Genomic DNA, 17,069 nt, shown 5'->3' with positions numbered 1-17,069 from the left:
CAATGAAACCTCATATCAACTCTGTGGGGAGAGGGAAATTATCATCTCTTTTCTACAGATGGGGAAACTAAGGCACCAAGAAGTTAAGTTAGGTTTTGAAGGTCACACAGCAGCAAGTAGCAGAGTTGGATTCAAACCCAGGGTGGCAAATTGTATTTAAAAAGTTAGCCCCACCCTAGATATAATCACAAGGGTCCTTCTAAGAAGGAGACAAGAGGGTGAAGGGAAGTAGGAGATGTGATGAGAGAAGAAAGGAGGGGGCAAGACGTGAGGAAGAGGCCATGGGCCGAGGGATGCAGGCAGCTTCTAGAAGCTGAAAGAGGCAGGGAAGAAGATTTCCCCAGAAGAGACTCCAGTTTGGACCTCCAGAACTATAAGAGAATAAATCTGCGGGGTTTTTTAATTTTTCACTTTATTTTTATTTTGGCTGCACTCCGTCTTCATTGCAGAACGCAGTCTTAGTAGCCCTGCAGCATGTGGGATCTTAGTTCCCCGAGCAGGAATCAAACCCATGTCCCCTGCATTGGAAGGCGGATTCTTCACCACTGGACCACCAAGGAAGTCCCTAAATTTGAGTTTTTCATGCTGCTACCTTTGTGGCTATTTGTTAGAGAAGCAATGGCATATTAATACTGTTGTATCTTGCCTGTTATCTTTGATCCATATAACACGCTTCTACATTATATTTTAAAATATATATATTTATTTATATATATATGGTCATGGTATTTCCTATCTCCTGATGTGAGATATGCTTCCAGATTGTATTTTTAAATATATGTATATATGGCCATATATGGCCACAGTATTTCCTATCTCCCAATGTGACTTCTCTCGTGAGAATGTGGGGGCTTTATTCCCTCTTCTTGAAGAGGGGCAGGCAGGCTTGTGACTACAGCAGAAGTGACACTGGCTGCCAAGGGCCAGGTCATAGAAGGCAACAGAGCTTCCACCTGGCTCTCTCGGGATGTTCACTCTGGAGCACAGCTGCCATGAACAGTATGAAGATGCCGCGTGAGGCATTTCGGTTGACAGCCCTGGTCAAGTCAATCTACATACATGCTGAACCCTAAACTTCCCCACCACCTCGCTTTGGCTCTTGCTGTTCCCTCCACCAGGAGTGCAGTCCCCGACCCGGCCTCATTTGCCTGGCATCTGAGGATCTACCAAGGCCGGGCCGCTGGGGAGACACCGGTGAATGAAACACAAAGGTCCTCCTCTCAAGGAGCTTGCAGTCAACAGAAAATAACCGGGAAATTACTGGGTATGCTGATGGGCAAAGAGGCTATGAGAAGACAGGGAAGGGTCCTGGGAAGGTGAGGTCCAAGCCTGGCCTCCAGGACGAGTGGGTGCTCGTCAGGTGAACACCTGGAGGGGAAGGAGACATTCTGGGGGGAACAGGGAACAGACTGTGCAAAGGCCTGGAGTGGGTAGGTAAGACATGGAGTTTTCAGGAAATTGGAAGTTGCTGAGCATGGCTGTGGCCCAGAGTCTAAGTGGGAGGCTGGGGGCTAGGAGGTGGGAGGTTGTTGGGGAAGGGAGGGCCAGATTACATAGGTCCTCATAGAGGCCTGGATTCTTGTCTCAATACTGCATCTATATCCCCCTCACCTGGTAACAGACTCCAGTTTTCCTCTGGGACCTACCCGCCCACAACCACCCCAAGTCCAGGCAGTGGGAGGAGCTGATCTTATCACCTGACTGTGAGGTAGGCTTGGAACCAGGTCTAGACAATCAGAGACCAGTCCTTTAACCACAAGGATTGGTTCATATAAATGGGAGACCCAAAACAGAGAAACTTGAGCCACTTCCAGACCTTCAGACACTACTTCTGGGAGAAAAGGGCCCTCTTTTTACTGAAACGGCCAGGCTAGTGGTTATCAGGCTCTGTGGGAGCAGCCTGCTGTGGATAAAGTCGAAGGGAGTTGAGCCAAGAGACAGAAAAATTTCTGAGAATGCTATCTGAGCAACTGGATCCAGCTGTGCCTGAAGCCCTTCTATTCTGGGCTTCTTAATTACTCAAGCCTATAAAGTCCCCTTTTGCTTGAGGCAAATAGGTTTCTTCACTTATAACCAAGAAATTCTGAATGATGGAGCCCTTAGAAGTGAATCTCGGCTTTACCCTGAAGGTACTACTTTGAGAGATATTTAGGAAGCAGGGTTTAGCAATGAGAGGGTAACAGGCAGGAAGGCCAGGGGTCTCCAAATGGAGGAAATAAGCTGCAAGTGTCAGACGTTTTTTCTCTCTCTCTTAAGCTGCAGGAGGAAACAAACCATGAGGGTTAGATTTTTTTCCCCTTCTCTGTACAGATTTAAAAAGAGGTTTCTCTTAAAATTCTGTGTTACCATAAGGACACCTGGTTCCACCTGAACTTAACTTTTCTCAAACCTAGAGCTAACCAATGCATTTTTCTTATGGAAATGTTCGTCTTAAGCTATGTTAATGTGCTATATATTTACCCTAGACTCTGTCTTCAAGTCGGTTCCACCTAAAGGCTCAGAACTGACTTGACAAACCAGTATGTTATACTCACACATTGTTCTCCTAATCTATGTTAATGAAACTATGTATTTGCTTGGAAATCTGCCTTTCTTCAAGATTCACGTCAATCATGTTATGGCCCAGGACAACTCACCTTGAGCCAATGTTATCTCAAAATGCATGTTGTAGGTAAGGGGCCTGGTGCCAGTCTCTGAGTTTTGAGACATTTCCTTTCTCTAATTAGCAGACTGCTATTAGCTATATAACATCCGGCTAAAGATTAGCAGGGGGGCACTCTTTCTGCCCGCTTCTAATGTCTATGTAGAGGCTTTCTCTATCTCTCTTATACTTTAATAAAACTTGATTACACAAAAGCTCTGAGTGATCAAGCCTTGTGTCTGGCCCCAGATTGAATTCCTCTCCTCTGGAGGCCAAGAATCCCGGCATCTTTCACGGCTCAGCAAAAACCTTTCAGCAAGTTCACCGCCCCACCTTTCTATATTCTCCCCAACCTCCAGGACACTTTTTCCATTAAGCCTTCACTGACGTGCAGTTTGGATTTCCTCTCTAGGCCATCATGAGACATATGGTCCAGCCTCTATTTCCATTGTTTACATGAATTGTTATCTTCTGCACCACTGCCTGGAGGATGGGGACCACAGCCAACACTCGGCTCCTATCAGAGGCTTGCTGCAGTGATGTTCACCAGTGAAATAGGGCCCTTCCTCTGCCCTCGGGTCTCCCCTAGCTTTACATCACCACCAGCTCCAGGGCTAGGGGTGCTCACCATATGCTGAGCATGGCACAGGGCTCGGCACCCAGTAAGCCTCCATCAACATCCACCATAGCTAGAATGACTGTTGTTACTCCCTGTGGCTATTCAGGCAGCTAACCCCTGTCCTGGGTTCCTGCCCCATCCACGCTGGTCCAGGAACACTAAAGAGGGAAAAGAAGGGGGTTGTGAGCTCACCTGTGCCCAGCACGGAAGCCAACCGCACCTCGTAGCTCGGCTTCCCGTCCTGGCCAACCTCCTTGAAGAGCCGTGTGTTGTAGGCACTGAGGTTCTGGAAGAGAAAGGGCAGGGTTTAGGGGAGAGTAAATCCAGAGTGGGCGGTGGGGTGGGAGGGAGGGAGAGTGGGCACACCCGGGGGAGAAGACACAGAGGCAAAGCGGGCTGGGCCTCAGGGGGACCAGCCGGAGTCTTCTGGGAGGGAAGGGAGCAGGGTGGGCGGGCCAGGGCAGACTTCTGCTCGGCTCAGTACACTGAGTACTCAGTACACAGCACTTTTACTAAGTGCTGCGCCAGACAGTGAGCTTCCCAGGTGGCTTGGGGGTAAAGAATCTACCTGCCAACGCAAGAGACACAGGAGACACAGGTTTGACCTCTAGGTTGGGAAGATCCCCTGGAGGAGGAAATGGCAACCCACTCCAGTATTCTTGCCTGGAAAATTCCATGGACAGAGGAGCCTGGCGGGCTATAGTCCACGAGGTCACAAAGAGTTGGACCTGTCTGAGCACGCACATATGCACATACGATCACACCTGCCAGACACTTCATGACCTCAGCTAACTTGGGCTATAGGAGGCAGACCTCAAGCCACAGATAAGGGATATCACTGAGTGGCTGAGCTGGGAGGTGAAACTGACACATGGATACCAGAGCTCTGTTGAAGCAGGTCTGATATTCTGTGTCCTCCTTCCCTGAGGCTGTCACAAGGCCCTTCAGCCTGGGGTGGGGTGGGGGTGGCTCCATCAGGGCACTCATGCTGACCCTTAGGTAAGGGTTCCTCAGTCTTCTCCACCTCAAGGACCCCCAATGCCTGTGCCTCTGGGCTCAAGCTGAGACCAGGGAGTGGCCGCCAGTGCCTAGGGGACCCCAACAAGCCACTACCCCGAGCTGCCCATCCCCCAAACCTGTGAGTCCAGAAAATCTTGGGCTAGTTTGGCATCTTCCATGGTACAGTTCCCAGAGAAATAGGTGGTGATGCCCTGTCGGGGAAGGGGCAGAATGGAAATAGGAGTTGTTGCTGAGGTTGGAGCTGCAGGGTCAGCTGGTAAATTCCTTTCTGGCCACCCTCTCCAGCCTCAGACTTCCTGCACCTCCGAGGTCCCTCTCCATCTCTTTCCAGGGGAAGAATATTGGAACACAAACAACACACAGGGCCATCCCCAGCCTTCCTACAGCTCTGCGCCAGCCTCTCACAGATCCACCCTAAGGTTCACTGCATCCCTCACCCCAAGCGACTCCTAAGCAGCATCCAGATGTGGGAAGCTTGGATCCCCTCCTTTCCACCGCCGCCCCCCCCCACCCCCAGCTCCCTTCAGCTCTCAGCTCATCTCTCCTTCCCTCCTCCTGGCACACAACATCCCAGGATGTCAGAACTGGGAGGGCATTCAGAAAGCATTCCATCCAACCCACTTACTGAGGACAACGCTGAGACCCGCCGTGGACAGAAGCTTGGCCTCAGGCATGATGGACAGCCCGCTGTCTCCCCATCGGTTGCCCCTTCCTCCAGGCCAGGTGCCCCTCAACGATGCCCCCCACCCCCTAGCGTGGCTGGGGCCTCACCTCTTTCCCCAGCCCGAGGTGTCGAAGCCTCGATTCCAGTGAGAACATGAGCTCCCCGCAGATCTGCCAGAGGCCCCTAACTTCTTCCGGGTGCTGCTGAGCGGCCTCACTCCCCAGGATCACACGTTCCAGCTTCTCCTGCAGGGGAAGGGAGGTCCTTGGCCTGGCCAAGGCCGCACCACCCAACCTGCCTCCTGGAGCCCCCCAGCCACCCCCAAGCTCTTCTCCCATAGTCTAAGACCTTCTGGCTCAGAGGGTGGTCAACAGACTGGCAGCATCGACCTTGCCGGAGAAAAGCAGAACCTCACACCTGCCTGCTCAAGCTGGCTGGGTCAGAGGCTGTTTTTCAATAAGATCGTCAGGCCAGTCATGTGCAGAGTAGGGACTGAAAGCCCTGGTGTAAGATCTGGGTCTGCCCCAGAAGGGCCTGAGCCCTGTGGTCCAGAGAAGGACTCCTTGCGTCCACTCTCCTCCACTGTCTCCGGGGTGACCGACAGCCCCATCTCTGCAGCACTGAACGGTGCTCAGAACTCTTCCACAGCCTCCCTTCATTTGTCCCATGGTCAGCATGGTCGGGAGGTCGCTGCAGCACCCGGGAGGGTGGCTGACCCAAGGCTGTGCGGCATGGTGGTGACAAGGTCAAAGCCTGACTCCTGCGGGGGCTCCATCTGCTGCTTTCCCCACTCCACCCCACCAGCCCCAAACTGCCCACCTTCCCCAGCCCTCCTCAGCTCACCTTGGGCAGGTTGGGAACAAACTTGGTGTCGCCAAAGGACTTGTAGTTGCCCATGTTGGAGTAGACGCCCGCGGCGTAGACCAGGAACGCCTGGAGGAAGGCAGTGTCAGAGGAAACGCAGCCTCCCCACCCCATGGAGGGGCCCTCCTGGGATGTTAACACCCCAGAGGAAGCTGTATGGGTGAGGTGGGGAGATCTAGGGGGCAGGACCCACATCCCAGGAGGTGCCAGTCTGGGCTGCTTTCACGGCCCAATCTTCATACACCCATGGTCCAGCCAAATGGGTCTCCTCAACAGCTTCCAAATATTGATACACCCAAGCCCTCATCCACCTTGTTCCCTTCATATCAGCACCCTCTCAGCCACCTGCATCTCATCTGACTTTGAAGGCCCAGCGCAGACACCACCTCCTGTAGGAAGCCTGTCCTTAGCCCCCATCTGATAGGCAGCTGGCGCTAGAGGCATCAAAATGTTAGGGATGGAGGGGCCTTGGTTGACGACTCTATGGCTTTTGCAGGCTCCAAATCTACTCTCCCTTCCTCTGATAATATGGCCTCAGCTTCCTTTTGGGATGGGGCAAAATCTCCCTTCCCCAACTCCAGGTAGGCACAGGCCCAAGCTGGCCAGCCAGAGCCTGACCAAGAAGTTTCCCAGCGGTTGAAGAGCTACTGTTTCATACCAGGAATCATCAAGTCCAAAGCCCCTAGAGCTCCCCTACTAAGGTCACAAAAGAAAGCAAAGCTGAGCGATGAAGACTGCATCGCAATGGTATCCCTGAGTCTCTGAATCCAGCCATGACTGAAGCCTCTCTAGCCCTGGACTTTTCAATTATGTGAGCCCATAATTCTCTTTTTTAAAAATAGACTTTATTCTATAGAGTAGTTTTAGGTTCACAGCAAAACTGAGTGGAAAGTAGAGATTACCCCAAAGCGCTCCCCCCCACACCCCGCCACCCCACTGCCAGGCACAGCCTCCACCTCATTAATATTCTTCATGAGTCTGGTACATTTCTTACAATTGACGAATGTACCTTGGCAGCTCATCACCCAAAGATCATAGTTTACATTAGGGACCACTCTCGGCATTGTATATTCTATGGGTTTGGATAGATGTATAAAGACACATATCTGCCATTACACATGATACACTACTCTGTAGTATACAGGGCAGTTTCAGTGTCTGAAAAATCCTCTGTGCTCTATATCCCCTCCCAGTGCCTGCCAACTACCCATCTTCTTACTAGCTGCATAGTTTTGCCTTTTCCACATAGCTGGAATCATACAGTATGTACCCTTTTTGTGATGGTTTCTTTCACCCAGTAATATCCATTTAACTTTCTCCGTGTCTTTTCATGGCTTAATTGCTCACTTCTTTTTAGCACTAATGTTCCATTGTCTGATATACCACGGTTTGTTTATTGACTCAGCTACCGAAGGGCATCTTTATCAGATATATCTTTTGCAAACATTTTCTCCCATTCATGACTTATCTTTTCATTCTCTTGACCGTGTCTTACACGGAGCAGAAAACTTTAATTTTAGGGACATCTTTGGAGGTCCAGTGGTTAAAACTCTGTGCTTCCAATGCAGAGGGCATGGGTTCGATCCCTGGTCGAGGAACTAAGATCCCACATGCCACATAACATGGCCAAGAAAAAGAAAAATTAAATTTTAATAAGTTCAGCTTATCAATTATTTCTATCATGGATCATGCTCGGTGTTATAACTAAAAAGTCAACTGCATACCCAAGGTCATCTAAATTTTCTCCTATGTTATTTTCTGGGAGTTTTAGTTTTGTATTTAAGACTGTGATTCATTTTGAGTTAATTTTTGTGAAGGATATAAGATCTGAGTCTAGATTTTTTTTTTTTTTTTACCATGTGGATGTCTAGTTATTCTAGCACCATCTATTGGAAAGACTATATTTGTTTCATTACATTACCTTTGTTCTTTGTCAAAGATTTGTACTAAATTTGTGGGGGTCTGTTTCTAGACTCTCTATTCTATTGCACTGATCTATTGTCTATTATTTTGCCAACAGAAGACTGTCCTGATTACTGTAGCTTAATAGTAAGTCTTTTTTTTTTTAATAGTAAGTCTTGAACTAGAGTAGCATTAGTCCTTCAACTTTGTTCTTCTCCTTCATTATTGTATTGACTATTCTGAGTCTTTTGCCTCTCCGTATTAAGTTTAGAATAAGTTTGTTGGTATCCACAAAACAACTTGCTGGGATTTCGACTGGGATTGCACTGAATTTATAGATACAGTTGGGAAGAAGTGATATCTTGACAATATTGAATCTTTCTATCCATGAACATGGAGTCTCTCTCCATTTATTTAGTTCTTCTTTGATATTTTTCATCAGAGTTTTATAGTTTTCTGCATATACGTCTTCTACACATTGTTAGATTTATCACTATTTCAACTTTTTTGGGTGCTATTGTAAATGGAATTGTGTCTTAATTTCAAATTCTATGTTCTCATTGCTGGAATACAGGAAAGCAATTGACTTTCATGTACTAACTTTGCATCCTGCAACCTTGCTATAATCACTTATGTGTTCTAGGAGTTTTTGTTGATTCTTTCAGATTTTCCACTTAAACAATCATGTCATCTGTGAACAAAGACAGTATTATGTCTTCCTTTACAATATGTACACCTGTAATTTCTTTTTCTTGTCTTATTGCATTAGGTAGAATTTCCAGTACAACATTGAAAAGTAGTGGTGAGAAGGAAGATCCTTGCTTTATTCCTGATGTTAGTGGGGAAGTTTTTCACCATTAAATATGATATTAACTCTAAGTTTTCTAGTTACAATTTGTTTTTTTTAATCATGAATGGGTGTTCAGATCAGATCAGATCAGTCGCTCAGTCGTGTCCGACTCTTTGCGACCCCATGAATCGCAGCACGCCAGGCCTCCCTGTCCATCACCAACTCCCAGAGTTCACTCAGACTCACGTCCATCGAGTCAGTGATGCCATCCAGCTATCTCATCCTCTGTCGTCCCCTTCTCCTTCTGCCCCCAATCCCTCCCAGCATCAGAGTCTTTTCCAATGAGTCAACTCTTCGCATGAGGTGGCCAAAGTACTGGAGTTTCAGCTTTAGCATCATTCCCTCCAAAGAAATCCCAGGGCTGATCTCCTTCAGAATGGACTGGTTGGATCTCCTTGCAGTCCAAGGGACTCTCAAGAGTCTTCTCCAACACCACAGTTCAAAAGCATCAATTCTTCGGCGCTCAGCCTTCTTCACAGTCCAACTCTCACATCCGTACATGACCACAGGAAAAACCATAGCCTTGACTAGACGAACCTTTGTTGGCAAAGTAATGTCTCTGCTTTTCAATATGCTATCTAGGTTGGTCATAACTTTCCTTCCAAGGAGTAAGCGTCTTTTAATTTCATGGCTGCAGTCACCATCTGTAGTGATTTTGGAGCCCAGAAAAATAAAGTCTGACACTGTTTCCACTGTTTCCCCATCTATTTCCCATGAAGTGGTGGGACCGGGTGCCATGATCTTTGTTTCCTGAATGTTGAGCTTTAAGCCAACTTTTTCACTCTCCACTTTCACTTTCATCAAGAGGCTTTTGAGTTCCTCTTCACTTTCTGCCATAAGGGTGGTATCATCTGCATATCTGAGGTTATTGATATTTCTCCCGGCAATCTTAGAATTTGTCAAATGCCAAATGCTTCTTCTTCTGCATCTATTGATATGATTGTGTGATTTTTCTTCTTTAGTCTATTGATGTGATGATTTACATTTATTGATTTTTGAATGCTGAACCAGATTGGCACAGCTGGGATAAATCCCACTTGGTCATGGTGCATAATTCTTTTTATACATTGTTGGATTCAATTTACTATTTTGTTGAGGACTTTTGCATCTATGGTCTTGAGGCATATTAATCTGTAGTTTTCTTTCATTGTAATCTTTGTCTGATTTTGGTGTTAGGGTAATACTGGCCTCATAGATGAGTTAGAAAGTATTCCCTCTGCTTTTCTCTTCTGAAAGATTGTAGAGAGTTGGTATAATGTCACCCTTAAATGTCTAGTAGTGAACTTATCTTGGCTTGATGTTTTCTGTTTTGGAAGGTTGTTTATTAATTATTGATTCTATTTCTTTGATACAGGCTTTGCAGATTATCTATTTCTTCTTGTGTATTTTAGCAGATTGTCTTTCAAGGAATTGGTCCATTTCATATAGGTTATCAAATTTGTGCATATGAGCTTTTTTAGAGTATTTTTTGATTATCATTGGAAGGATATTGCCCATGAATATTCACTGCCCATGAATTTGTAGTGATAGCCCTTCTTTAATTTCTTTTTCTTTTTCCTTCTTTCATTCCTGATACTAGTAGTTTGTGACCTCTCATCTTTTATCTTAGTCTAGCTAGAGGTTTCGGAGAAGGCAATGGCAACCCACTCCAGTACTCTTGCCTGGAAAATCCCATGGATGGAGGAGCCTGGTGGGCTGCAGTCCATGGGGTCGCTAGGAGTCCAACAGGACTGAGCGACTTCACTTTCACTTTTCACTTTCATGCATTGGAGAAGAAAATGGCAACCCATTCCAGTGTTCTTGCCTGGAGAATCCCAGGGACGGGGGAGCCCGGTGGGCTGCCGTCTATGGGGTCGCACAGAGTCGGATACGACTGAAGCGACTTAGCAGCAGCAGCAGCAGCAGCTAGAGGTTTGTTGATTGCTATGATCTGAATGTTTGTGTCCCTCCAAAACCAGTATGCTGAAACCTAACCTCCAAGGTGATGGCTATTAAGAGAGGGAGCCTTTGGGAGGAAATTAGATCATGCTCCTCATTGAGATTTATGCGTTTACTAAGTAGACCCCAGATAGCTAGCTCATATGATCCACCATGTGAAAACACAGCGAGAAGGTAGCAATCTGCAGCCCGGAAGAGGAGTGTCACCAGAGCCCGACCATGCTGGCACCTGTCGTCCATTCTTATTCTACCTTGGTGGTTGTAACTTAGCCTTGTATACAATTTCATTTTCTCTTCTTTCTTAGCATATCAATTGCACTTCTTTTTTTACTTTTTTTAGTGGTTGACTTTGCAATAGACATTTTAGTGGTTGACTTTGCAATATACATTTATAACTAATCCAAGTCCATTTCATGGTCCATTTATAATAAAATAATCCTAATTCTTGCCTTCCCTCCCTCATATCACTGCTGTCATTCATTTCACTTGTACATAAGCATACATAGTTGGATATATTGCTGGTATTATTATTTTGGATAAATGTGTCTCTTAGATCTGGTATTATTATTTTGGATAAATGTGTCTCTTAGATCAGTTAAGAATAAGAAATATAAAAGTTTTTATTTTACCTTCACTTATTCCTTCACCACAGCTTTTCCTTTCTTTTTTAATGTACATCTGAGTTTCTGACCTATATCATTTCCCTTCTCTCTAGAGAACTTCTTTTAACATTTCCTGCAAAACAGGTCTATTGGCAACACATTCCCTCAATTTTTGTTTGTCTGAGAAAGTCTTTATTTCCACTACACTTTAAAGGATAATTTCACAGGGCATACAATTCTAGATTGGTGGCTTTTTATCTCGACACTATAAATATTTCAGTCTACTCTTCTTGCTTGCAAGATTTCTGAAAGATTAGATGTAATTATTATCTTTGTTCCTCTGTAGATATTTTTTTCCATCTAGGTTCTTTCTTTCTCTTTGATTTTTTTCTTTCTCTTTGATTTTCTGTAGTTTAAACATGATATGCCTCTATGGAGGTTTGTTTCTTTTTTGTTTTGCATTTAGTATCCTATTCAGTGTTCTCTGAACTTCCTGGATCTGTGGTTTGGTATCTGACATTACTTTGGGGAAATTCTCGGTCATTACTATTTCAGATATTTCTTCTGTTTTTTTTTCTTCTTCTGGTTTTATCACTGTATATATGTTATATTCCTTATAGTTGTCCCATGGTTCTTGGATATCCTATTCTGTTTTCTTCAGTCTTTTTTCATTTTGCTTTTCAATTTTGGAGGTTTCTATTGAGATACTCTTAAGCTCAGAGATTCTTTCCTCTGCTGTGTCGTCTACTAATAAGCCCATCAAAAGTGCCCTTCCTTTCTGGTAATATTTTCTGACCTCTAGCATTCTTTTAGACTCCTTCTCAGACTCTTTTCCATTATAGGATATTATAAGATACTGAGTCTCATTTCCTGTGCTATATACTATGCCCTTGTTATTTACCTATTTTATATATAGTACTGTATATATGTTAATCCCAAACTGCCCATCTGTTCTTACATGCTGTCTACTTTATCCATTAGAGCCCTTAGAATATTAGTCATAGTTGTTTTAACTCCTGGTCTGATGAGTCCAACATCCCTGCCGTATCTGAGTCTGGTTCTGATACTTGCTCTGTCTCTTCAAGCTGTGTTTTCTGCCTTTAAGAATGTTTTGTAATTTTTTTCTTGATAGCCAGACATGATGTGCTGAGTAAAAGGAACTGTCTTAAATAGGCCTTTAGTAGTGGGATGGTAAGGAATGGTGGCAGGGGAAGTGTTCTAGAGTCCCATGATTTTAGTGAGCCTTTGCTGCTGGACTTTGAACTTGACATGTTCTTCTCAGCCCCATATTCCCACTCCTTTTAGATGGGACCGGATGGTCAGAGCTGTCTAGAGTTGTGTGTTTCCCTTCTTCCAGATTAGTTAGGCTCCAATAAATCCCTAACAGGTTTGGTTCTGGTTAAATAGTTTCTCCTGAGGGCAGATCATGTTAAGAAGAACAGAATGCTCTAGCATATTTTGAAAATGGCTCCTTCTCACCTCCCTCTGCCCGAAGCAAGAGGGATTTTTTTCCTCTGAAATTCACTGTGAGAACCAGGTGAAGCTCCTGAAGGTAAAACCCCCCAAAGTGTGGGGACCCCTTATGTCCAGTTCCCCCTGGAGTTTTCAACTCTCAGAATTGTCCACACTGAGCCTTTAGCAATTCACCAATTACAGTTCCAATTTTCCTACCCCAGCACTGTTCCATGGAGGTTTCTGTTCATGAGTTTTTGCTCTGGTAAGTTGTGACTCTCTGTACCTGCCTGTCTGTTTCTCCAATTTTGGGGGCTGCAGTTTGCTCTGGAACCTCACTTCTCTTAAGGATCTAAGAAGAGTTGTTGGTTTTTCAATTTCTTCAGCTTTTTACTTGTTAGAAGAGATGGGCAACATCTAAGCTCCCAACATGCCAGACCAGAAACTGGGAGTCATGATTTTTTTCCCTCCCATTTAAGCCAATTTGAGGTGGGTTTCTGCTACTTCCAAACAAAACAATCCCACTGTAAACAGTGAATACTTGGGTAGCACTTTTCCATTAACTTTCCCAGCTATTCTCTCTTTTAATGAGGAAATCAAGGCCTAGAGATGGGATGTGATTACTCAAAGTTCAAACAAAAAATAGAAGAAACAGCCTGGGCCTCAGCACAGAGATAAGCAATCTAATCCCTTTATTTTACATATAGAGAAACTGTATCCTTATACATTCTTGGAGAAGCTTTTTCAGAAAATGATTTAACAACACTAGTCAACTGTCAATGCACAGAGCCTTTGACCCAGCAATTCTGCTTCTAAAAATAGATCCTAGTCACACACATGCTTAAGGATGCTTATTTGTCTTGTTTGTAAGAATGACAAACAACCTAAATGTCCATCAATATACAAAGGACTAAACTGATTACATCGTACAAAGCTATGGAATGCTTCACAGTCAATAAAAGAAAACGAGGTGGATTTCTATGTACCCCATGGAAGTTCTCCAAGATATAGTGTTCAGTGAAAAAAAGCAGAACTCATAAGAATCTATAGAATGTGATCTCATATGTGAAAGAGAAAATAAGCAACTAACACATGTGTATTTCTACTTGTACAGGTATGCAGTGTAGACAGAGGACTGAAAAGGCTATATACCCACCATCTTTGGTGGTTACCTCTGGGCTGGGCATTGAGAAAAAATGATCTTCGTGTTTTATTTTGTGCCTTTCTGCAATGCTGTAAAGCATTAAGAATGCATTCATGTATTCCTTGGCCAACAGACCCACAGATGAGATAAAAACAAGATGACAGGCAGAACATTCTGCCCAGGGACATGCAACATGGTAGAGGAAGATCTGGTCCAGATCTCAGACCTCCAGATTCCTACACTGGACTCATTCCTCTACCGTCTCCGAACCTCCACAGCTGTTTCCTCTACTCCACAGCTCTCGTGATCATCATAACAGCCATCATTTATCTCATCAGGGGGCCACAACCCTAAGAGGTACAGACGACCCTCAGGCATACTTTGTAGATGAGAAGACTGAGACTCCAGGAGGGGATGTCCCTGTGTTTAAAACCTTTGATCTAATTCAGAGAGAGACAGAGAGTCCATTGGACCCCTGCTTCCCGGCCCCTCACACCCAGAATGCAAGTTGGCCTGGGAGAACTAACCTGATATTCCTCCTCAGTAAGGCCTTCGGCCAGGGCATGCTGGCGCAGCTGGTCGGGATCCTGGGCACGGAAGAGGCGGCTGAGCAGGGCATAGATGTAGGGGGCCTCAGGGGAGGTCTGCAGCAGCACTGCCAGGCCTCCGTACCAGGCGGCCCGTGACAGGTAGTGGGCATAGAGACGCTCTGTGGACGACAGCAGGCGGAAGGCCTCGCGGCAGTCCAGGCTTGACACGCCGATGTCATTGGGGAGAATGTACTGGGTGTCCGCCATGGGCCCTGCTGAGAACCATCACCGTGATCACAGGCATCATTTATCCCACACCAACGGCATGTACATCTGAGTCTGCATGCTCACAGTCTGAATGAGGAAGGGAATACCATTGCATCCATGCACCAGATATGCCAAGTGAGACTCAGAGATGGTTAGGTGACTCACCCCAGAAGATTACACAATATTCTGGCAGGCAATATTCAGCCTGTGGCCTCCCAAACTTAAAGACTGAATCCAACTACCTAGTATTACAGATTGGAGAAGGCAATGGCACCCCACTCCAGTACTCTTGCCAGGAGAATCCCATGGATGGAGGAGCCTGGTGGGCTGCAGTCCATGGGGTCACTACGAGTCGGACACGACTAAGCGACTTCACTTTCACTTTTCACTTTCACTTTTCACTTTCATGCATTGGAGAAGGACATGGCAACCCACTCCAGTATTCTTGCCTGGAGAATCCCAGGGACAGGGGAGCCCGGTGGGCTGCTGTCTATGGGGTCACAGAGAGTCGGACACGACTGAAGCGACTTGGCGGCAGCAGCAATATTACAGATGGAGAGACCAGGGCCAGGGAGGCGGGGTGCTTTGCCTAATAACACAAGGGAGGGGTCAAAAGCGAGCTTCCACATCTCTGGGCTCCCAGGCCCCTCTCCGTGGTCACCCCTCTTCCCTCCCTGATCTCCTAGCCTTCCCTTCAGAATTATCCTGCATGTTCTTCGATTCTGCCCACCACTGTGTTCACAAGGACCGAGTCCCAGCTGGAAGACCCCGGTTCCAAGACTGGCTCACCCCAGACTCCAAATGTCAAGTCAGCTGTACTTTTCTACCTCTAGAAGACAGCCTCTGATAATAACCCCAACCTCACTGGGTGGCTATGCAAATTAGATGAGGTCACAAGGTCAGCCTGATCGACAGAAGGTACCTACAGCAGTACAAGATTTTCCCTGTACTCTTCAGTTCTCACTGCTGGCAGGATCAGTCCCACTCTTATCCCCCTGACCTCTCCCTGTGCTCAGCCAGGGGACCCTCCCTAGCTGCAGAAGCTCAGAGCGGAGAGAAAACTCATTTTACAGATAGGGAGACTGAGGCTTAGAGACGCCAAGCAGCTTATCGATAGTCTTGCTGCCTAGTTAGGACCTGGGTGTCTCCCAACCCAGAGTATTCACAACGCCCTCTCTTACTCTGAAAGAGTTTCCTACCACCCCCACCACTCCCGAAGCTGCTCCCAAATGGCACAAGCCCCTGGGTTCCGAAAGGGACGTTAACCCTTTGCTGTCCGGAGCGATCCTTGGCTTCGGGGCCGCGATTAATTTGGAATGGGGGGGCAGAAAAGGAATGATCTTGAGCTCGGCCCAGACGCGCCCTGTCCCCTGAGGATAACACATGGTGACCCCAAAACCCGGTCGCCGCGCCTCACCTGCAGCAGCTGCTCCGATCGCACACTCACTTCCTGCTTCCGGCTCCCCCATTCATTGGGGCTCCGCCAACTCCGCCTCCACCAGCCAATTGCCGAGCCTCGGGGCCCGGACGGGCATCGCCTCCAGCCAATAGAAGCTCTGAGCCGGCCAGCCGGCTCCCCGCCCCCCAGGCGCTACGAGGTGGAGAGCGGAATGGCCCCTGCGGCCTTGGCCTTTTGTCCGCAGGCGGTACACGCGCTGGGGTCAGAAACCTCCGTGTTCAGCCTGGCCCAGGCCTAGTCCGAACAGACGGCGCAGAGAAGGTACCCCGAAACCAGGCGGGGCAGCGTGGCTGTTACGAACGGAGCACCGGCGACAACCCCCGCACAGTCCTGACCCCGGCTCTCCTTTGGAGTTAGATTTCTGAGTCCCCCGACTTCAGTTTTGGGTATAGGAACCCAGGACCATGGGTAGTGACGAGACTCCCGTTTAGGGAGTCGAGTCCACAGTCCAGCGGGCTCCAGCCGGGGCTGAGATGGTCCCACCGTGCGGGTCGGGGGTGGGGGGGAGGGGAGGCGGGGGGACGTGGAGAAACGCCCGCAGGTGCTGCCTTGTACCCTGTCGGATTTGCCATGGACCTGGCTAGGGCAGCAGTTAAATATCTTCGCGTCTCAGTTTCTTCTGAACAAGGGGCGAGGGGCCTGGCAGTTTCGGGGTGCTTGCCAGGTGCCGGATGGATGAGAAGGCCGACCACAACCTCAAAAGGCTGCCCAGGGCAGAGCCGAGGCTGCATGTCTGGAGAAACTCACAAGAGGATGGGATGGGTGGGGGAATGGCATGTGAAAGTGCCTAGCACCTGGCCTGGGCCAAGTGGGGAACATTTTGAGGGTCCCATATCAGAAATGGAGCAGAGCCAGGCCATCTAAGGTTGAGGGGGGCCTCCACTGCCTGGTAGCTGTGTGTCCTTCGATGAGTCTCTTTACCTCTGTGAGTCTTGACTTCCTCAGTCAGAAAACCGGGCTAAAAATCCGTCTTTCCTGGAGGGAAGTTGTAAGCTTGAGGGAAGTGTTGACAGTGTTGACGCCCCCGAGTGCAGTGCAGAGAAGTGTGGAGGAGAGGGTCTACCCTGAAATCCATACACCCTCCTTGCCAGTTTTTGCCACGCCTGTGTCTAGGCCC

The 17,069-nt window shown here is 47.3% G+C and overlaps 1 protein-coding gene across 2 annotated transcripts in view; it reads right to left on the bottom strand.

The window, feature by feature from the left end:
* The window catches only part of DPP3 (dipeptidyl peptidase 3), a 31,957-nt gene extending 15,954 nt beyond the window's left edge, over positions 1 to 16,003 (bottom strand). Inside the window, exons 1-6 of one of the 2 annotated variants that reach the window (XM_019954984.2) lie at positions 15,911 to 16,003; positions 14,224 to 14,498; positions 5,788 to 5,877; positions 5,052 to 5,189; positions 4,397 to 4,471; positions 3,453 to 3,546 (exon numbers count right to left, since the gene is read on the bottom strand). In XM_019954984.2, the coding sequence (XP_019810543.2) occupies positions 3,453 to 3,546; positions 4,397 to 4,471; positions 5,052 to 5,189; positions 5,788 to 5,877; positions 14,224 to 14,498; positions 15,911 to 15,962 (724 nt within the window). In that variant the 5' untranslated portion in view covers positions 15,963 to 16,003. Of the gene's footprint in view, positions 1 to 3,452; positions 3,547 to 4,396; positions 4,472 to 5,051; positions 5,190 to 5,787; positions 5,878 to 14,223; positions 14,502 to 15,910 lie in introns of both variants that reach the window. The other variant, XM_070783068.1, reaches the window with a different exon arrangement.
* Between the last annotated feature and the right edge of the window lie 1,066 nt (positions 16,004 to 17,069).

The sequence above is a fragment of the Bos indicus genome, chromosome 29 (assembly GCF_029378745.1).
Source record: "Bos indicus isolate NIAB-ARS_2022 breed Sahiwal x Tharparkar chromosome 29, NIAB-ARS_B.indTharparkar_mat_pri_1.0, whole genome shotgun sequence".
In the NCBI taxonomy this organism is placed as follows: domain Eukaryota; kingdom Metazoa; phylum Chordata; class Mammalia; order Artiodactyla; family Bovidae; genus Bos; species Bos indicus.
The sequence above is the reverse complement of the archived record's forward strand: the minus strand, read 5'-3'. Positions and strand labels throughout refer to the sequence as shown.